General features: G+C 37.3%; 1 protein-coding gene across 10 annotated transcripts in view; it reads left to right on the top strand.

Moving 5' to 3' along the window:
* COBL (cordon-bleu WH2 repeat protein) overlaps positions 1-22,782 on the top strand; it is a 157,423-nt gene that overhangs the window by 39,353 nt on the left and 95,288 nt on the right. For 6 of the 10 annotated variants that reach the window (XM_039714768.1, XM_039714764.1, XM_039714763.1 and 3 more), the window contains exons 2-7: positions 3,181-3,387; positions 11,485-11,695; positions 12,408-12,636; positions 14,713-14,757; positions 17,095-17,189; positions 20,494-20,577. In XM_039714768.1, coding sequence (XP_039570702.1) covers positions 3,181-3,387; positions 11,485-11,695; positions 12,408-12,636; positions 14,713-14,757; positions 17,095-17,189; positions 20,494-20,577 — 871 coding nt within the window. The remainder of the gene's footprint in view (positions 1-3,180; positions 3,388-11,484; positions 11,696-12,407; positions 12,637-14,712; positions 14,758-17,094; positions 17,190-20,493; positions 20,578-22,782) is intronic. The other 4 variants (XM_039714767.1, XM_039714772.1, XM_039714765.1 and 1 more) reach the window with 3 other exon arrangements.

Genomic DNA, 22,782 nt, shown 5'->3' with positions numbered 1-22,782 from the left:
CAGGCTCCTAGGCAGCTTCTGACTGCAGTTGCTGGAGCTTGTCAGAAAAAGCAGCTGCTCATGTTAGATCTGAGGTAGAGCTAGATCTGTGGATTTCAGTCTCTGATTCATGGAGCTACATTCTACTACAGAGATGTTGCAGAAAGTTGGCTAGAAAATGCAAATCTGTGCAACATATCACTCCACAAATGTGAACTGCAGAGGGATCTGCTTCCACTGAAATAGTTTGAGATCTGTCATTTGGAAAATGTTGAAAACCAGGAATTTCAAGCTGTCACAGTGAGAATATGTAAGTCACTATTGTGGAAAAGTTCGTATGAGGTCATCTGAAATGTTGCTAGGTTAGAGAGACTGCAGTGGGAATGTTTTCCCTTTTCCTTTCTCTGATCTCCCTGAAAGAAACAGACCTGCCCTGTCCTTTCTGCACAAAAGAAGAGGAGAACTGTAGTATCTAAAAGGCCCTGTCTGCATAATGCCAAAAAGAATATGTGTTGTTAGATGTTATATGGAGTTAAAGTGAACATCGCTGGTCAATGTATGGCTGATGCTTTTGTTGGTGTGATGCCTGATTTACTGACACACTGTGCACACTGCCCCCCTCTCACCCCCAGCCACGAGTGGTTTTATACAAGGTCTGTAACTGCAGAATTGTCTTAGAAGTACTTAAAAAGTTTTAAAAAATATTTTAAAAAGACAAAACTCACACTCTCATTAAGGTGTCTGACCTTGTTTGTCTGTTCCCATAGAAAACCTCAGGCAGGTTTTTGTTATCGCCAGGGAACAGACGCCTTGTGTAGCATAATCTCAATTTACTTCCAGCTCCTTCACTAGCTTCAAAACTCAGTCCTTCACTTCTTTCCTGAAGTTTCAAGTGTCTACAGCTTCAGCTAATTTCAGTTTCGTGATTATTTTGTTACCATTGCTTTTTTTCTTCTACCTTTTTTCACTGTGAGATCTGGAATTTATGAGGTACATCATAATTGCAACTGGTTCTGCCAGGCTCAGAACACTTGCCTGCTTCTTTTCTTTCTACCCTCTTTGGTACTTCGTCAGATGCCATGTGTTGGAATTAGCTCCCACATTATAGAACAAGCTGCAAAAACAAAAAATAAAAGCTTATTTTAAGAAACAAGTTATAGTTTATAGTAGCTCTATAGCTGCTTCTGTTGATATAGTCGGTATTATGAAGGGCAAGAATTACAGGATTTGTAAATCGATTTGAAATTCTTAAACTGCATGATTATAAGGCTGCGTTGCCATGAATCTGGATGTATGCAGAATTCTCATTTCTCTCACCACCTTCTTACAAATAACAACTGTAGCTAAATTTAAAGGGATCTGAGGAGAAAATGAATCCCAATTTCTTTTTTCTTCTTCAATAGACAAATAAATTGAGAGTTTGGTTCATGGAGAGTTAATGCTCTGAACTTATCATCACCTCAGTGGGGAGTAGCGTAGGAGCTGTAAGTTAGTGACTGATGACTTCATGCCTCACTCAGTGTATATAGGGTAAAAACTGAATGTTCAAGGAAATTGATGAAAGAGAAATTTCTCTGTACTAGTAAATAAGGCAGTACCTCTCCCTGCATATCAGTAGAGGATGCTATTTGTTATGCACACAGGGAAGGAAAGGCAGTATCTTCATAACTGCTGATTTGACTCTGCCTTGCTGAGGTCTCACTGAAATGACAATTTTCAAGGAAGTATAAAGAACTTTTGCAAGTTGAGACATGTCACAGAGATTATTGGTCAAATACAAATACTGATTACGAAGTATGGAGGGTTTGGACTGCCTCTGAATAATTTTTTTTTTTTTGGTTGGTTGGTTGGTTGGTTGGTTTGGTTTGGATATTTTTGTTAATGTGATAAAGCTATTCGTTTTTTCTTCGGCCAGGAGCTTACAGTAATAATCCAAACTCTGTTAGCCTTTTTATCTGTGAGAATAGAGGTTATCTCTTAGTAAGAAGAGTTTGATTTGGTATTTCAGTTCAGGTTTGATTTTTGTTTTTTGTTTGTTTTTTTTTCCCTAAACACAGTTTTGTCCTTGGCTGAATTGACCACTAAGCTTTTCCTGCTTTTAAGTGTTAAGAGTGCTTTTACTGTACTCTTCCTTTCTCGACCTGAGTTCATGTTTGCAGGGCAAAAATAGTGTGAAGAATCATAATCTCTTCCTGCACCCTAAAAACAGGCAGATTAAGAAAATGCAGGCGGTAGGCCTCCACAATAATTTCTGCATAAATGTTTTACTGCTTTTTCCATCTGTTACACTAAAATCTGACTTAAACTAAGCGTAAATCTAGTCAGAAGAGGTCACTGGAGTATTAATCATCAGAGTTAATCCTCTTAGACATGTGTTTGGTATGAGGCCAGCTATTCAGAAGTTTAACAGCACACATATGTTGCTTATCTGTCTGGCAGCTTGCCAAAGAAATAAACTTCAAGTTTGTGGTGGGTTTATATCTCTGTGAAGTATGCTGCTTGTTTGGTGCAAGCTGATGCAATTTTTCTGTATATCACACATGGTGCATAGCCTGCTACTGAAGAATGAGTTCCTTTCAGAGTGCTTTTCAAAGAGCTGTAGTGTTGGTGTTGCATGGTAAGAAGTGATACCATTCACAGTTGACCTTTTCATGGTGCTTCCCTATGAAGTATGATGAGCCAGATTTAATACTACTAACTTAGAGCAGAGGAAGAGACAATGTTTCAAGTAGAGTAATACTGTGGAACCCAAATATAGCTGAATGAAACCTCACCCTGCTTCCACTGCTGCTGTTCTGACTTTGAGGAAACATTCATGTACGTAAATACAACTCTTTCTTGAGTCAGGTCTGGACTGGGCCCAGCATTTCTGTTTCTCACTTCATAGGAGCATGCTTCATACTCAACAGAAAAATGATTATATCATATCCTAATTATGGAACTGATTTATCCCCTGGGGCATGGAAAGCAAACAGTAGGAGTGAGTGCATCATTAAAAAATTAGCGTATTTTTAGAGAGGAGGAAAAATAAAAGTGCAACTCTACTGGAAAGGTTAATGATGAAGAAAAAAAATTGCTTACATTAAAGGAACTTTTTAAAACAGTCTGAGATTATGGCCAAAAGAACATATATTTCTTAGTAACATGTTTAGATTTTCTTGGAAGAAATTATTAATTTTCTTCTTACCTTTCTTTCTCAAGGAAAAGAATGAAAGCTCGTGCTCCCCCTCCACCAAATCAACCTTCTGCAGCAAGTAGAATTCACAGTGAGCCCAAGTCACCTGCAGATACAGCTGCAATTTCTGATCAGAACCTTGTGAGCATGAAGGAGAACATGATAAACAGACTGGTGGACTTCACAGTCGTTTTACCCAGTGGGGTGGAGCAGAAGTGCACAGTGCAAGGAAGGTAAGGCTTTGATTAACTCCCACTTTTTGAAGCCTTTTGTTCTCCATGGGATGCTTGATGGTGCTGTCCTTCTGAGTTTATGGGGCTTCCCTGTCATGCTTTTTTCTGCATCTTAAGCAGCTGTTGCAGCAGAGTCCTGAGAGCCAAGTATAAAAGGACTCTCTCTTCTGGGGCAAGAAGGATTTAGTAGCTATTGTGTCGCTGTTTTCCCCATGGATCAGCACATGTATGGATCTATCCCTTTCATGTAGTGTCACTGTGCTTAGGTTGTATCACATCTCATAATCCAGAGTGGGCTCGCTGCAGTGGAAGTAGGTGCTGCTGGCAAACAGTCCTGCCAGAATGAGAGCCTGGAGGCATGCCAGGAAGCAGGCTCGGAAGATGGATGATTCATCGCATTCAGAGATCCCGCCTTCACAATTACAGTGTAGTTGTGTAGACAGCAAAGCATCTGCTCATATTTAGGAAGCTTTTTATATATAAAAATGTATTTTTTTTTCTATGGAAAGAGACAGAGATTTTCTGTGTTACTTACTGGGTACAATCAAGAGCAAATTGTATTGGAAAGGTAATTTTGAGGTAATTCTCTTCACTGTGGGAGCTCTTCTTTATCCTCATTCTTTCTGTGTAAATTGTTTTGAAAGAGGGAGACATTACTTTAGGAAATAATATGGAGAAGTTTCAAAAATATAAACAATACTATGATGAAACCATAGCAAACAATGTTGTGGTCAGGAGTAGTCAAGAAACTGTAGGAAGTGTAACCCCACATTCAAAATGTGTGTGGGTGTAGACACAGAGTTTGTGGTAACTGGAAGTGGGGCTGCGGTGGAGCCTCATCCCCAGTGGGTACAGCTGTGCAGGACAGGTGAGCAGCATTGAAGACAATGGGACATGGAGTGACAGGTATAAACCTCTGATTTAGCTGGCAATTAAATTCCTGCTTGTGTTAATGTGCTGATCTGCACATCACTGGTGCTAACCTAGGCAGTGCCTGTTCCCTCATTGCTACCTTGAAGAGTTGGAGTGGAAAAAGTTAGTGACACTGATAGCTAGCTGTGGGAAGTGCAAGATGGTAGAAACTGAGGGGAATTAATCATTCTAACAAGCTATGAAATGAGAAAAGAATATTCTGTAATAAACTCTGTATTATAGTGGCATCAGTCTATGAACAGCCCTCATATGTGCTGTTGTTCTTTCTAATCACTGGAAGATGCACTTTTCTGTATGTTAGCCCTGGTTTTGCTTTTAGGTATGTGGAATAGTGAAAAACAATAATGTCAAGATTGTCTGAAACTTTTAGGGGGTGAACTGTCCTAAATCTCCAGGTTTGGGGGAAAGCCCAGGTTTTTTTTAACTTTTTGCATTGTTTTGGTATTGGAATTTAAACAGCTATGAAATACTCAGGGGTATACATTAGGATATGGGATACTCAGGGGTAAACATTAAATGATCAAGTTACTGGATTTTAAAATATGTGGGGGTTTTTGCCTTTTTGGGGGTTTTTGGATTTGTTTTTTTTCAGTTTGTGGAAAGTGTAAGAACCAGTACAGGTAATGAATTCTTTTCCCTGCTCACTCTTTTTATCTGTGATATCGTGGAAGGACATTTCAGAAAAATATGCTGTTTTTAATACTGTTATAAATCTTCATTATTTTTGTTGCCATCATTAAAACTGTATTGTTCAAAATTTCCTTTTGGCTACCCTGGGGAAATAGCTTTTCTGTTTCAAAAAAATTTGCAAATCTTTGCCCTGGGCTTATTCGTAATGAAAAATTATTCTGTAACTTCAAGGAAGCAGTTCACTGAACAAAGAAGTACACTAGATTATATATGAAAATATAAATACTGTAGATAATTAGTAACACTTAAGATTATTATAAGTGAACTAAAAGTAAAAATTACATCTTTCAATTTGTTCATTGTATGTAGGCAAAGCAATATGTTGTAATTTAACTTTGTTCTCTAGGTAAAATGTTCCTGCAAATACCAGCAAGAGGGCAGAAAGTTCTCATTAAGTTTTCTTGAAGACACTTTAAGGAAAAAAGTTTGTACTATTTAAAGATATTTTATTCTAATCTGGAACCTTGAAATTGATTTATTTATAAAAGTTAACTCAATCTGACAGTCCCTCAAACAGTTTATTTCCATCTTGTAGCACACAATTTGTTTGAGAATTTGAAAATATGTAGTGCAGATTTTAGTACAAATCTGACTCATTAGGGAGTGTGTGCAGTGATAGAATAGTATATAAACACTTTTCTTTTTGAAAGAATTGATCCCTGGGAGCTCTGCTGTAAAACATGTAGAAATATTCATGAAAAACTGTTAGCCTACTTCCCCTTGAAAGGAGGGAAACACTATTCCGTGTTTGTACTTGTGTATGAGCACCAGCTGATGTGCTGAAAGGATAGGTAAAGCGCTGGCCACTCAACACATTTTATGCATGTAGATCTGTAGCACATCCACAGAAATGGTTAACAGTCTGCGAGAGGTGATGGGTAGATATTTAGATGGAAAACAAATGGAAAAGGTTCCAAGTTATCAGTTTGCTGTTCATGATTCTCAGAGGTAATACTTTCAATGGGTAACCTGTAAATAAAGGGCTCATGCATCTGTCTCTGTTCACACTCAATGGCACTGATGAGGACCTCCTGATTTACACAGATACAGACATTAAGTGACCGTAGCTTCGAACTCAGTAGGATTTGAAATGCACTACAGAAAAATGGGGATGTTTGAAGCTAAGTGAGGTTTGGTTTCGAATTGTCAATACATGAATGACCAATATGCAGAAAAGTGAACTGGACAGTTGTTGCTCCTGCTGTTATCTGACACGTTACACAAATTCTCTCATGCATATGATGCGCAGAGAGCAGGACACATGAAGTAATAATAAACTAGCCAAAGCTGTAGTCCAATTGTGCCAATATTGGAGGACAGAGTTCAGTACAGAGTAATGCCAGAATATTCAGAAAGAATATACTCAGTAATAGAATCTTTATTGTGGGCTTATAGCTTAACATACAGAACAGTGTCTCAGGAAAGATTGGAGGTGTGAAAATCAGCCCAGGTTGGTAAAATATTCAAGAGGTGTTGTCAGAAGAAGATAAACAGGGCAAAGGGCAAAAGGATTAGAAAATAGTTTAACTAAATGCTGAGTAAGAGTCAGGTCTATAGTATAGTAGCTCAGCGTAGGCTAAGGGAGAAAAAAAAAAATTGAAAAAGTTAGAATTTGTGGGGGGACAAAAGGTTGTACTAGAATTTATGTTGGAAGGGGCCACTGGAACACAGAGTCTCTAGGCAAGTTTGAGTACCTTCAGGGAGGAGGTTGCTCGATTTTTCTGCACCTCTTTTTTTGGGGCTGGAACCATCTTTATGGAGATGATATGTTTACTTGTACCTAAATGGAATTTCCTATTCAGCACTTATCTCTTGCCGCTTGTCCTCTTGCTGTTCGCTGTCAAGAAGAGTCTGTCTCTGTAACCCTACAGGTCATACTTACAGACAGTAGCAAGGTCTCTCTTCACCTTTCTTGTTCTAAGGCTCAAAAAGCACAGTCCTGTGTCTTGTGTGTCATCTTGATGTTCCTTCTGTGGACTTGCTCAGTTGTCAAAAATAAGAGCCAAATGTACAGGAGCAAGCTAAGAAAAGAAATAGAAAACATAACTGTCTTATCACATTTCCTGAGCTTTTTTGGATACAGCTTGCTACTTAATGTGTACATTTTTGTGTAGAACAAGTTCTAATCTTTTCATGAAGTGCCTGCAGTACTTCGGAGCATGCAAAAATAAAGACTAATGCTATTTTCTAGTTTAAATGCAAACAGTGAAAGAATTAGAGACTTTGGGTCATCCACTGCCTTTACAGTATTATGTTTCTTTTCCAGTCACTTGCTAATGTAGATTCTTAATGCATATTTGACATTGACCTAAATAAAGAAGGTTCTTTCCTTCAGTTTAAGATTATTTTACTTTTTTTTTTTAAATCATGGAATCGCAGAATAGTTTGGGTTGGAAAAGAATGTAAAGGCCATCTAGTTCTACTCCCCCTGCCGTGCACCAGAGACTGGAGCCCCATCCAACCTGGTCTTTCATGCTTCTATGGATGGGGCATCCACAGCTTCTCTGGATCAGGTCCTGTACTTCACCACTCTCACAGTGAAGAATTTCTTCCTAATATCCAATCTAAACTAATCTAATCTAAGCCTACTCTCAGTCTGACACTGTTATCCCTTGTTTTATCACCACATGCTCTTGTGACAAGTCCCTCTCCAGCTTTCTTCTAGGCCCATTTAGGTACTGGAAGGCATTTGTAGCATGAAAGGGGAAGACTAAAAAAATTTCGTTTGATAGAATACAACTTTACCCTTCACATTTATTTTTAGATGTACAAGGCTGTATTTTAAAATTGATTTCTCTGTGTGATCCAAGGAGGTTAAGCCAAACCATACCCAAAACATCTCAGATGTTTTAGACTTCCTAAAAACCATAGGCCTGTGCCGCATTTTGCTGCAGAACAACAGGAAACAAGCAGTCTGGTCAAACTGGGTCAGAACTTCAGCATGATAAGTATTGCTGACAAAGTAGTTATTCTTTACTGTCCAGAATTGGCGTTAAATGTCAAACAGCTTAGTAATAAAATATCAAAACAGAGACAAAGTACTCTCCTTTGCTAAGAATAGTCATATGGACCTTCTTGTATGAGTCCTAAATTGTGTTCTCTCTCCAGTTTTGTTTCTGTGCTCTAATATTTGCTCGTCAGACACCTTTGGTTTTTATTATGTAGTGCTTGGTCACTCAACCAAAAATTTCAGCAACATATTACTAAAATGAAGTAGTAAGGTGTTTCTTAGCTGAGTAGTTAGAAAGGCAGAACATATTTAACTTCATTTCAGCTTTAGATTTAAGACCTGTCTGAATTTCAAAACAAAGTATATTCACTACCAGATGTCCAAGCAGGTTAATAGAAAGTGGGAATCTGTGTATAACAAGATGGAAGCAAAAGAAGGATTGACTCTGCATCTTCCAAGAGCCATATTCAGCCCGAGGTTAGGAAAATAAAGTTTGTCTAAATCAGTCAATTACTATTCTCTTGCTGTGTTTAGTGACTCTCTTCTGTGTGTAGAATATACATGGAGTTACTTGAAATAAAAATAACTGTTTAAAATTAACTCCCATTTAAAATCAAGCTGAACTGTATTACGGTTTGGAAAGAAATTTTTTCAAGTTGGTGCCATGGAAATCTGATATAAGAATATCTTCATTGCAAGGGTTTCCCAGCTCTTTTACTTTGATTGAAACACAAGGATTTTGAACTTGTTTGTGGAATTCCTCTCCTTTCTTCTCCCCACTTCTTTTTTTTCTTTACACTTCAAAAGTTTTGTGAAAAATTTTTATTGAATTTACATTTTTTTAAAGAGCATACGATTTGCTTTGAAGCTTTTTCAAAAGCTTCAGCTGTACTTTCAAATGGTACAGATGAAGGCTGGGGATGCTTTTCATGGAACAATTGTGTATTCTGAGCAGCATGGCACAGGTTGGGATGCAGACTTCCTTAAATGTTATGTTTAATGCATTCCTGTTCCTAATCAGCAATAAGGTGAAACCTTGTATTGTGTTTTTGTATTTTTTTTTCCATTGTCCAGACAAATTTGTTCAAGTTGCATGATTGTCTGTAACTTATTTTCTCTGATGCTTGGTGTGGATTCTGATTTTGTTATAGTTGTGGTACTGAATATACCAACTGAAGTTGCTGCTGAATATGTTTTATAATTTCAGTGGTATATGTGTGGAATCATAAATTGTTATTTTGATGAACTATTTCTCTTTACAAATACATTTTCAAGAGGCAAGATAACTGTCCAAATTTGAATTAATTATCACAGTATTATTCACTGCAGAAATATATTGCTGTTCCACTTTTAAATATAAATGTCAAGCACATAGGACATGTATTATGATTCTGCCAGGGTATATAGTTTTCTCTGAAACAATAGTAAGAATGCTGAGGGAAAGCAAGCACATGCAAATTTTAGTTTAAAAGAAATATGTCTGTAAACAGACAAGTTGTGATCTGTATCAAGAGAACTGATAAGCACTTTTTAAAAGGTGCACTGCACAGTTTAATGAGTATTCATGTAAATACTGGTGTAGGTGGGATTCTTCTGTAGTTTGGACTTAGTAGCTGTAAATGTCTGTTGGTTTGTGGTATGGAGCATATTAATTGAATGTGGTTGTGAAACACAGATGTTTACAGCTTGTAGTCAGTGTTAGAATAAGTCATCATGAAATGAGCTGATACAGTTTTGATTTGGATGCTACACATTTGTATTTGTGCTCTCTATGTTAGCAGTTGCCATAGTGCACTCTGTTCTGAAGCATTGTATACATACTAATGGCATCTGTTTTCCTTATTTGATCTACAGTTATTATCTTCTGAGTTCTTCCCTTTTCAGTGAGATCATGTTATTTCAAATTTCCCACACTTGCCACTTTCCGAGCTCGCACTGTGTAACTCAATTAAACTTCAAAAAGGTTACTGTAAAGAAGCTTCTTCTTCTTCTCTTGCATGAGAAGAGCTGTCACCTTCCAGGTAATAAAGAATTGCAGTAGTTTTCCATTTTTGTTGTCTTTGCCATTAGCCCTCCAGCGTTCTTCACCAACTTCTTGAGCAGTTGTTGGCCAACAACATACCTATAGAAAGAAGATTGTTGGTCTGCCACAGAATAGTTTGCCAGATGCCAACAGCTTGCAGTTTAAAGGATAATTCTTGAGCTACAGATAATAATGGTGCTGGCTAATAACCTGTGGAAGATTTTATTTTCTTTGAATTTGCTTGCATTTTTAATCTGTATATGTTTTTTCCAGTTTAAACATTAAAAGAAGTGCCAGTTCTCTTGACAAATTTGCTGTCTGTGCATTTATTTTCACTTCTGCTAGAAGACAGATATCCCACTGTGTGAAAGGTTCCAGCTACAGCTGGTAATTGTTTTTTAAACTTACATTGTTTTATGGGTGACAGACTGGTTTATGAAGCCAAAACTTTTTATAAAAATGGCCACTTTTAATAAACCTGTTTTCTTTGCTTCTGTACAGAATTTTTTGAGGGGAAGGCTGGGAAAATAAAAGAACCCTTCATTACCATTGTAGAGGAGAATTTCTGGAGTGTGGGAGAGCACAGTTAATATCTTCTGTATTAAGCAGTATCAAGCTCCAGTGAATATTGAGTTCTTGACACAGAATGGAGTACTTCTGTGCAGAGGCATGAAATGAGATGGACAGTTACTGACTCTTTTAAAGCTTCATGATTTAAGAATCATACTTCAGTAAGACTTGCTGATAATGGGTACACTCAAAACCAAATGGTTTTGTACAGGGTTAATATCTTCACCAAAATAAATATGGACAGGATCTCTTGCACTGAAAAATATTGTTGATGTCAAATGGATGTGGAGAACTCATGTGGAAAAATAAGCCTTATCTACCATTTGTTCCAGATTTAAGTATTCCATTTTGGGTTATGTGATTGTTCAAATCTAGGTGGAGTTTACCAGACTGTGAGTTCATAATTTACTCATATCTTGTACATTAATGAACAGAATTTGAACTGGAGCATTTAATGCATAGATTTAGTACATTATGATCCTCAGTTAGTCGGAGCATGGTGCTAATAACACAAAGGTTGTGGGTTCAATCCCCATGTGGACTGTTCACTTAGGAGCTGGACTTGTCGGACCCTGGAGAGTCACTTCCAACTCAGAATATTCTGTCATCTGTGGTCTGGAAGTAAATAAGATGCACTTTGTCTGCTCTTGGCTAATGTTTGTTAGCGCTATGATTGGCACTGCTGTCTGCTTGATATTGAATAGTTAGTTGTGAGCTCATAAACAGATACTGAAGTGTGAATATATTTAATTCCTATCATTTTATCTGATCTGTTTAACATTTCAAAGCACTAGCACTGCTCTCTCCCAAAGATGGTAAACTAGCAGCACATCCACAGCTTATGATGCTTTTATTCCCCCCATCTTAAAACTGAGGTAAATTTTCTAGCAATGGTTTTTTCATGCTAATGGTGAATTCTTCTTCTTTGTAGTAAAGCTGTGATGGATGTATTGGTTGATTTATGCAGCCAGTATCACTTAAATCCATCTCAACATAGTCTTGAACTAAAGTCTTCAGGAACTCAACAAGTTCTGAGTTACAAGCCAAACACTTTGATAGGAGCACTGGATGTACAGACAGTACTTCTGAAAGAGAAGATTCCCGAAGAGAAGGCAAAGCGACCTCTGCCAAGAGTCCCTGAGGTCAGTACTCTGGAGGGCTAAAATGATGCCATGAACCATCATTCCATTCCTATGATTTCAGTTCTTCCAATCTTTCCATCTTTAAATCTGATTGGAAAGACTTGGGATTGATTATAACCTGCTTTACTAGCTTAACTAATAATGTTTTGCATGTAGATTAGCAGAGGCTAGTCTAGACATTTAGACAAAATGGTATGCTGTGTGTAGTTAGACAGATGGAAATCTGAAGATTAGAGCAATTGAAAATTGCAGTAATGGCTGAAATGAGAGTAGGGTTGTCTGGAGATAGTGTTTTGGTGATATTTTGTGCACCATCTTCATTGAAGATATAGGAGAAGACTGATCATTAATAAATGTATTTCACAATAGAGTGAAGATTAAGAAGTAGTCATTTTCCAAATGTTGGATGAAATTTTTTATTATTTTGATAACTATATCTAATTATACTCTCCCACATTTCTGAGTGGGACTTGTAAACCTTTACATTACATCTGCCTCTGATTCCTTTTCCTTCTTTGCATGTTCTTGTGAATGTCTCCTTAGGGGAAAGCGAGGTCTGAGATTTTATTCTTTCAAATACTATTTTTTGCAATGTGGGGTAAGTTTGCCTAGGAATAGTCAAGACAATATGGAAATCCCCAGTGCTTTTCTCATTGTGAGGTGGCCTATCTGCCACAGAAGGGGGACTGAGAGTTTTTGTTTGTTTCTGCAGAAATCTGTGAGGCTGGTAGTGAACTACCTGAAGACACAGAAGGCTGTGGTTCGAGTTAGTCCCGAGGTGCCTCTCCACAACATCATCCCAGCTATTTGTGAGAAGTGTGAAGTCAGTCAAGAGCACATCGTTCTTCTGCGGGACGGCATAACTGGGGAAGAGCTGGAGCTTACCAAGTCCTTGGAGGAGTTAGGGATAAAGGAGCTGTATGCCTGGGACAGAAAAAAAGGTGAGCCAAGACTGAAAGCAGTCACTGCAGGGCTATATGATGTGACAACAATATTATGGGCAATTAAAAGCATTTGTGCTGCCATTCTTTTGGGATCCAGCTGAAACAGCAGAGTGAGATCTCAATCTGGAGAGCAGCATGGGTTTGTTCAGTGAGCTGTGCCCAGAGCAGCAGCCAGGTCAGCAATGTGCCCAGCCGTCCTTGGATGCTCTTGGGCCTTGTGCCAGGCTGGGCTGGACTCTGGCAGGGTGCAGGTTGGCCTAGGGCAGGGCAAAAGGAGGAGCTTTGCTGTGTCCCAGAGCTGCTGTTGGTAGAGGTGTACATAATACAAAGGGCCTCGTCCAGGCGGAGTTTGTCACCTACCTGTGCTGTGGGCTGGAGAGAAGGAAAGAAGAGACATGCCATAGTCATGGCAGCTGTGAAAGCTGGGAGGCAGAGGCAACAGACCAGGGTTTATGAGAAACAGACTGGACAGGGTCAGAGACCGTTCCTCCAAAGAGCACAGTTATTGACGGTTTAGTGAAGAGAAGCTAAAGAGGTATTTGTATTTAAAATTTTGTTCTCATGTTTACCTATCCTCACATTCTGTTCTCATAGACAAAATTGTAATAGCAGTTTCTTGGAGTTGAGTTTTATCAGCCTGATTATGTATTCAAATAACATAATTCTGTGATGTGCTTTAAAATATACCTGCTTTAAAAATACACATTGACAAGCACTACTTCCTTTGAGGTCAGATAGTGATATTCATTAAAATTGTCTCCTGCAGTTTTTCTCAATTGCTACCACTTCCAGCATGGTAAATGTCCTTATTTATTGTTTAGATAACGTCATTCTTGTAGGTGCTGAGCTGCAGGCTTATTTTTTATTTATAAAATTATTTATTTATGTTGACATTCTGTCTCTTCTTTCCAACTCTTTGAGAACTGATGGTTCTACCTCTGCGCGAGTCAAATTTCAGTGAATTTAGACTTCTAAGTAAACTAAATATCTCCTTTTCTTTTGAATTGCCTGGATGTTCCAAAAAGAGGCTGACAACCTGTCATAACTCAATTGTATGTTTGTTGTTTTCAAGACATGTTTACTGTAATTAAGCTAACCATTTTGGAGCAACATATTGAATGTGGAGTGTTTTCAACAGGATTCATTCAACATACGTCAGGGACAACTTAGAGAGTAATTATCATAAGCCTTCAGTAAAGTCTTTCCTTTGAAATGAAAGTGGTGGTATGTATGCTGGTACAGTGTTGGTCCTCAAAGTTGGTTGTAGCTTATACAGTCAAAACCAAGACTTTATTACAGCTGGGGGCTGGGATTGTAGCAGAAAATTATCACAGAATAATTGAGTTGAAAGAACCCATGAAGATCTACACATCATAATGTGCTCCTCTCTACATCAGCTTTTCTTTTTTAACCTTTCAGTATTCCTTTCCTTTCATTATGATAGAATCCCCCTGATCCTGAGTATAATTCAATCTTTTGTGCTTTCTTCTTACCACCATGGTGTCTGACAAAAAAAGTAAATGCACATCAAATTTACAAGAATTTTCCCTTTGTTTCAGCAAATTTCTTTCTCAGTGTTCTCATTTTTAATATCCAAGAGGAATAAATCCATTGGTTTCAGTAGCAGTTGGTCTGTGACTTGTGCATTGAGTGGGTATCTAGCCTGTTTACTTAACAGAATATAGGTTTTTAAAACACATTCTCACTAACAAGTAAGATATCACAGGTGCTGAAAGCTATAGGCTTGTAAGAGCAGATTCTTACTCAGTCTTCCCTTGCCTGAAACAGAAAACACCAAGAGCTGAAGGATTATTGAAAGAAAAGCTCTGCTGCCACCTGCTTACTGAATTCTATTTAGCAGTTGAAGCAGCTTCATGACTGAATCAGGAATTAACACAAATGCAGCTAAACTGCTTCACTAGCAGCTCTGAATATGTGTTGTTGGTCAACGTTTTTTTCTGCAATGCTTAGGAAAAAGGGTACTAGGACTAATTAATGAATATTGTTCTTTACAGGGCTATATTAGAACTTTAATGTGTTTTCTCTTATCCTTTCATTGCCTGACTTTTCCAGTTCCTCCATCAAAAACTCAGTCTGAGCCTTCTCTGACCTATAGAGGTACTGTACAATGCTGCTGAGGGGAAGCTTCACTCTGTGTTTAACTCTTTCACATCACTCTATGTTTAGTGTGGGTTCTGTGGGTAGATCTTTAAGAACGTGGAGTGCTGTAGAGAAACAAGCTATTTTTATCTGTTTTGTCTTTCCAAAGTGTTGCTTACATGTCTTGTGCTTCTGCTAAGAACAAACACATTCTGTGTGTACTGTCTCTTCAGCAATAGCCGTTAGAACACCAGCAAGAAACAAATTTTGGTATTTAACTGTTTTGTGGTGTGGTGCGTCTCTGTAGACTCCAAGCCTGTTCAGTTTACATCAATCATGATTAGGTCAATTTCAGAGTTACTAACATTTCAAGGTCTCTTGGGTTCATAATTTATTTAGTAGCAAAGGCAGAAAATTTTGATGTCTGTGAGATCTTCCACTGATTTCAATTTACGTGCAGCAAAACACTTTAATATCAAATTCATACATACACATTGTGGAACTGAATAGATACTGATTTCTGAATTGTCACTGTAGTTGGGGTTGGATTAGATTATATTTGTGCTTCTGCTTCCAGTCCAATTGAAAATGTGTGTATTTAGTATGTCCTTTTCCCTACTGACTCTGTTTTAATACATTGCTTAAATTAATTATCCTCAAGAAAGGTATGGTTGATTTCTAATGGGCTTTACTTCCTTGCATTACTAGTGGACACAACATAACCAAAGTAAAACTGGATAACTTATTTAAATTTTTATGAAGAAAGCCTACCTCCAGTAGGTGACAGTCATCGAGCAAATCTTAGTTCATGGCGTCTTGGCTTCATTAATGGCAGCACTATTCCCCCTAATCCTCTGGCATTACTTGCTGTGGCTTCCTTTTACATGGAGATAATTTCTTCTCTAGACAAAATATATACTGTATTTATTTAGGAAAAAATAATACAGATTAATAAAAACTAATTATTTTTATATTATATGCATTACTTAAATCCTCATTTATTGGGATTATACAATGTTCAATGACAGTGTTGGTGATCAGCTGCTACATTAGCCTTTCCACAGCATTGTTTGTAGTTGAAGACTGTGCAAGTAGTAGAATCATCCATATCTAAACACAGCCAGCCCCAAGCAAGAAACCAGCATAGGTAGTGCTTAGTATTTAAGAAAAGTATTAATTCATTACTGTATTTCTTTGCAGTGCAGTTGCAGCCTTTCTTAAGGATAGTTTCTCCTTGTTGTCCTTTGTGTTCATTTTATATGTTTAACACCTTCTGACCCATGGGAATGTTTATATGCAAAAGTGATCTGTGTGAAAATCACTTTGTATTTTATGCAAATAAATTTACAGGAGTTCTGGGATGAGGTTTTTTCAGTGAAATAAAATTTTATTTTGTGTCAAAAGTAAGTCATTTTGAATTTGGGTTTTAAATGTTATTAAGCAAATATTTACAAGAGAAAGTGGGGTTTTTTTTCCCTGTGAACTAAACTTTTTGAATGCTAGTGGAATAATCTGATGTGCTTGGAATCAGGAGGAAAGATCCATAACATTATGTAGAGTCCATTTAAAAAAGTGAGCGTGTTTCAACATCCATATATTAAATGGGCAATGCTGTTTTCTGTAATGTAGGAGTGTGTCATTTTGCTCATCCAGCTTGTGGATGAGAAACTGAAAGGGGAAATTGAAGGGATACTAAATAGTAGGAGAACTCATGCAAATTCTTAAGCAGGTTCAAGGAAGACACAAATGAGTTCTTACAGCCTGAACTATGAACTCCCCTCTTTTCCCACCTGAAGTAAAAGCACCAAGATAAGAAAGATGACCACAATTAGCTAGTTAAGTTCTAAAGAGAGCCCTGTTTCCAAGAGGAGAATCTTTTTCCTTCCCCTTGGAAACAAGGGGAAGAGCTTAATCCAAATCACACATTTAGGATCTCTTTTTTAAATTCACAGTATTAAGTCAGACCTATGAATTGTTAAAGATATTCACCACTATATATATTTTCTTTAGTTTTTTGGGGTTATGGTACTCTAAGAGATTTAAATGATGCATCAAACTAGCATTTCTGAAGTCATAAGCAATTTGCTCATGTTTTGCCTTTTAATAAGGGTTACTGGATTGTGATTGAAAACCTAGTGCTCTATATTAAATTATTCCATTAGATTTTTGGAATCTACTCAGAACACAAATGAAAGTTTGATGGCAAAGTGCAGGATCTGGCTGTTAATTAGATAATCCAGTCCATAACATCTTCAACTCATAAAAATACAGCATTAACCCAGGACATTTTAAAGTACTCATCTTGTGAATCTTTATTTCAAAACTGTAACAAATATTCCATTAAAATTTTTTCAGAACCAAATCGAAAGGCTTCAGTAAGCAGTGATGCAATAGAGAAAGAAAAGACAAGACTTTTGGGATTGTTTAATGCTGATAGAGAAAGTAGCAAGGTAAGTGTCCAGCAGTGTACTGCTCACTTTCTTTCCAGATCTGTTATGTCTGTAGGTGGTGGCATTTGTTTGGCCTGCCTTCCTTTTCCTTCCAGAGAGTAATCTGTTAATGGGGGCATAAACTATATGTGATCAGTGCAGCCTGATGGAGATATCACCTGCTTATTGAAGGCGTCAAGCATGTTGACTTATTTACTTTTTTCTTTTTTTTTTGATGCTGTGAGTTCAGTAGGTGTTAAAGAAGGGCAGTAGTTTCAAGCAACCTGTGTCTGCTTATTAGTAGTACTCACATTATAGAATGCATTTATGAAAGGAGTGATGTAATATAGAACAATTTAATTACCAAGTAGATGTGTCTTATGACCTCTTCTGTGCATGGGTGATAATCTCTTTTAAAGCATTCATACCTCTTGGAAGCTCTGTGCAGTTACCCCTTTGCCTTCTCCAAGTTTTTAAAGCTGATGAATCAGGTATAGAAGAAAAACTTCCAATAATGAACTGAAGGATCAGTGTCTGCTGGAGTACATGTTAGCCATTTTAAAATTTGTATTCTTGAACTGAAACAAATAGGAAAGAAATTTTGTATTAAATAATTCCATTGAGATGCCATTATGAAGAATATTTCGTGTATCACAAGAATAAATTACAGAAGAACTTTCTGACTTAACATAGAAAAAATAGTGGGCTTTTAACTTCATACATTTTGCATTCTTTACTAAAAATATTGGTGTTAAATGATTTTGGACATAAAGTGTTTAATGCTCTAGGGCGTCAGAGTTAAAAGGGAGCTTTCTTTTCACTAGTCTAAACCCTTCAAGGCTCTTGGAGTGGAATTACAAAATGTGTATCTGATTAACTGGCAGAAAGAAACATTTGCTTGTTTATGAACTGGTGTTTTACTTATCCAGTCATCTCAGTCACATTTGCAAAACTATGAAGGCTTTTCAAAATCTCTCACAATTATCTGCCTTTTTATTCATGGTTAAATTTGTGGTGCTTTTGCTAGGGAATAAAAACCTTTATGGACATTCTGAATTACTGTCATATTACTTTATTTCTGTCATAGATACTAAACTGTTCTTAATGTCTTCTAAGGGACACATGACAACTATTTTATGAGATAGAAGTTGGTCACTTTCAGAGTGTTTTTCCACTGTAAGAAAATACTTCCTGTATAGAAGGGAAAAAAATTATAACTGGAGCAATAATACTGTATCTGCTCAGAAGAATCAAGTAAACAAGGGATCTCAACCTGAGCCTCTAGAGCACGCTGTGGGGCTGTAATTCCTCTGGAAGAAACAAACGCATTACAGCATGCAGTTTCTGCATCATACTTTGTCCTCTCATTCCATTTTACTGAACTTGGGTCTGAAATCTGTGTCCTTGCAGTTCTACTTCCTGAAGCAGATCAGTTTTAACTTTTAAAGTATTAATGCTTACGATCTTAGGAAAAGTTGCTATGAAGCATCCTAATTCAATGGTTACTGCAGTGGGTTTCTCACAGCTGAGTTGGAAATATGTTCAAAGATTGCAAGCTCCACTCTTTTTTCTGTTCTCTTATTAAAGCAAAGGAGGTGATACTCTGAGTTTTTCAAAGTAGAAAAGTTGAAAAAATGCTAAGGTCATTGAGGGTGAATTAAATTCAAAATTGTATTTTATATGAGAAAAAGTAGGAGCTGTACAAATAAGTACGAGAAACAGCTTCTAAATCTGAGGAAAAGTTCTAAGTCTTTTTTGCTGGTAGTTCTGACCAGTTAATTGATTTTCCTTGGTCATTTCTTTATTGGATACTTACTTTCAAATGGCAGTTACTCTGTAGGAAAAGAAACCAAATCAGTCATTTTTTTTAGTCAAGCAAGAAGTCACTGTTGCCTTCGCAAACCTCTGGGAATTTAAAACGTGATAGGTGGAAGAATTACTGGGAACTGAAGAATAGCACAGCACACAGGAGCAAGCAAGGTATTAATTAGGCATAATATTTCTGACTTGCTATTGTGAAAGCTTTCTAACCAAAACAGCAGTGAAATTGCTGAACAGAGTGAGCAGGATAAGGGGAAATTAATAAATTTCTTTTAGTGAAAGATTTGGTAGGTTTATGAAGGGATTAGATGATGGGATGCCTTGTGGTTTCAGGGACATGGAATCAAAACCCCAGGGTGCCTAAACTCTGCTCTTTATGGGTTTTTTTTTACATTTTTACTCTCCCACAATGTTTAAGTTTGTTCTATTTTTTTTGTTTGTCTGCATTATGATTTGCAGTGGTAAGGTGTGTGTGTGTATATGGTCATGCATAGTCTCTATATTAGAACTATTTGATAGGAAGAATTCTTTGAAGTTCTGCACAGTAGTAGGACTGCAGACTTGCAGGCATTTGCAAGGGTAAAGCTATTTCCTTTGCAAGGGAAGAAGAGTGTTAGCCTGTGTTGCAAACTGTCCTGGATCAAATGTCACTGCACACTACAGGCCTATGCTCAGATTTCCATGCCCATGCACATGTTTTCTTTCTCAGCTGGCTCACTGAGAGCAGTAATTGTGGTATGACAATACAGCAGACTTAACTTTGCTTTCATTCTATGTCACAGTGTCTCTATATATTGGAAATTGGTTTTTTTAGAAAAGTCTTACTGTCATGACTAGTACAAATATGTTAAAAGTATTTCTTTGGTTAACTTTGTACTGGCAGGCTTAATGCCAGATCAGGTATCATCTTGTTCTCTTCCATTCTAATTTTATGCTGGATCAGTTACCCTCTGTTCTCCTGCAGCTGGCATAAAAAACATAAAGGTGGCATGATCTCCATTTATTTTTGATGTTAAATGTAGTTGTTTGCCTGAGGCTAAATCCAGATCAAATTGGCCTTGCTAAACAATCAGTAGAGCAGAGGTGCCATACAGACAATCATGGGATCTAGGCTTAAGTAAGGTTCATACTAGCACACAGAAGCAGTTCCTTCATGGAGAAATGGCAAGGAAGGAGCTCCCCGCTGGTTCCACTGTGTCTGTGGGTATAGGAGAGACTAGCAGTCTTGTTCCTGATATTACAGCACTTAGTTACTCCTTATTTTTATCCTTGCCTAAGAATTTTTTCTTTGCATTCTTAAATATTTTTTCTCATGGCTTTCTTAGCTCATTGTCTACATCAGGGCATTTTGCAGACTGCTTCAGAGTGTCTCAGTAATCAGGCCCAGCACTAACTGAGGCAGTTTTTCTTGGTTCCTTGAAGGGGTTTGGTATTTTGCTCTGGCGTGTTTGTGCAGTTTTGTTTCCTTTGCTGCTGCTGTGTAGGACACTTGTTTGTGTTGCAGACAGAAGAGTACTTGAGGATGAACAGAGATTGTGGTGAGGAGGATGTTTTTAGTTCTACATCTACAAGTGAAGGAAGCTTGGATGTAAGTACTAACACAGCTTGTAGATGCTGTTGCATTCCTATTAGCTCCTGAAGTTTGAATTAACCAGAAACCACTGCTGTTCCTGATGCTTAGCCAAGTAGAAATAGAAATAGCTTATGCTTTAGCAGGCTTCGTTACATGAGTGCTCAGTTTGCGTATCTTCATGAAGTTAAACTGTAATGCATTGTCTTCAAATAAAACTTGCTAGCTTCATTATGAATAAGTTTCATTCAGTGTTAAATTCGAAGCAGTTGTGAGGGAGAACATGGGTGTTGTGACATGCACTGACAGTCCTGCATGATGCAAGACAATGTTTGCCTTACCAACACTATTTAAAGGGGTTTTTTCTTATCAAACCACAACTTTCCTTTTCATCCCTGTATCTGACTTCTACAGCATGGCAGCATTCTATTTGTTTCATAAGGAGCTAGGGGGTGAAGGGTAAACACTGGAAAAAAACAGATAGGACTTTTGTTAAGTATCTCAGTAGGGTTTGGGGCACTAAAATGCTGTGAACCACATCTAGAAACATTAAGTGGCTGACTGCATTCCAATTTATGAGGATCCAAATAAGAAGGTACCAGATTAGGACGTGTGAATCCTAAATATTTTCTCAGATGGTTCTGTTGGCATAGTAATTATAATAACTGGCACATCTTTTTATTACTTTTTAAAATTACTTGACTTTTTGTTATCATATTTTCGAAACCTAGAGAAGACTGATGATGTTATAGAAGTTTGAAATGTGAGGTTCAGCTCTGAATCCCCCTTTCATAAACAGATTTTTGTAAAAGAAGTATGGATCTGTAAAATATAGAACTCACTAGCCACAGAGAAGGACGACTGGGAAATTTGGAAAAAATGAAGGAGTAAGAGAACAAATCCCAGATGAAAAGAGTCATATGAGGGGAGTCCAAAAGGAGAAATAGATAGAAAATTGATTTGCTATGAAGTATAAAAACCACCAGGCTCTGCAAATCTGTGAAGAGATCATAATAAATTACTGAAATGGAAAAGCTGCTTGTGATACTAAAAATTTGGGCAACACTATAAAGTTGGATTGATTAAGGAAAGTCCTAGAAGAGGGTGATCATGTGTAATTGAAATAGATTAAGTAAAAAGATAGAAAAAGCAACACAAGGTCTACCAAAATAAAATAATTTTGTGTTTTGTAGTCACTGCCATTATAAATTAATCTCAATATCTTGATACCCAAGTACTAGAAAAGATTGAGGAGGAAGAGTAGGAATTACAAGTAACAATATGATGGTAAAGGTGTGTGGTGCTTTCCCCAGAAGAGAGACATCACCTTATTTTTCTCAGGAATTTTATAAGGGAAATTGTAAATTTCTTTTTTGCTCCGACATTGATGAAAAAATATTTCAAAACCATTTTGAACTTGCAAATGTCTTCTAAAGGTGCCAGTTTATAGGGAAGAAAGAGCTCTTGAAGAGGTAAAAATGTTTTCTTTTTATTCTGTTAAATGAGCATGTCAGATATTTAACTTTTTCCCACTTTCGTTGTAAGAGGAATTAATATTGAAGAACAATGTAGCCTTTGTTCAGTGTTTGTCTTTCACTTCTGGTTTGACACCTGTATTTGTATGAGCACCAGTCCTGCTAATACATGAGCACATGAAGAAGTATGTTGACCTTGTTGCATTGAATTTGGCAGTATTCTGTTCAAGCTTGTAGAAGGTGTATTAAATAATTCTAACAGATTCACTCAGCAGCACAGAAAGTCCATTTTTTCAGGAGGCTAGATGCACTTCAAGAAAAGGTTCAACAGTTGTGATTCCTTAGGAGAAAAATTCAAAAAATATTGCAAATTTGGTACAGGTAGTTGGCATAGATAACTTCTTATTAAGATATATTCAAATGGAAACACCAGCAAAAATACTTGATAATTTTAAAAGTTCAGCTTAGCAGTTCCTTATGGACTAGATTTGAGACCCTCAATCATTCTGAGTAATTTGTTACTCTGCTTGTTCAAAAGATATCTCATTTACTTCAGTATCCCTGTTCCAACTAAGTGGTATCTTACATATATGTGGAATGCATTTAGAGATCCTCATATAGAAGTTTCGTTGCTGAGATAGGATTGTTGGCAGAATGTCATCCAGTAGAGGATTCCTCTTTTGCGGTTTCCTCTGGTCTCCTCTCTAGTACTGTTTTGGGTTGTCTGAAAGTAGTTTGGTTTTGCTGT

The sequence above is a fragment of the Passer montanus genome, unplaced genomic scaffold (assembly GCF_014805655.1).
Source record: "Passer montanus isolate IOZ18808 unplaced genomic scaffold, ASM1480565v1 scaffold31, whole genome shotgun sequence".
Classification (NCBI taxonomy): Eukaryota; Metazoa; Chordata; class Aves; order Passeriformes; family Passeridae; genus Passer; species Passer montanus.
Note: the sequence above shows the minus strand (reverse complement) of the source record. Positions and strands in the feature narration are given on the sequence as shown.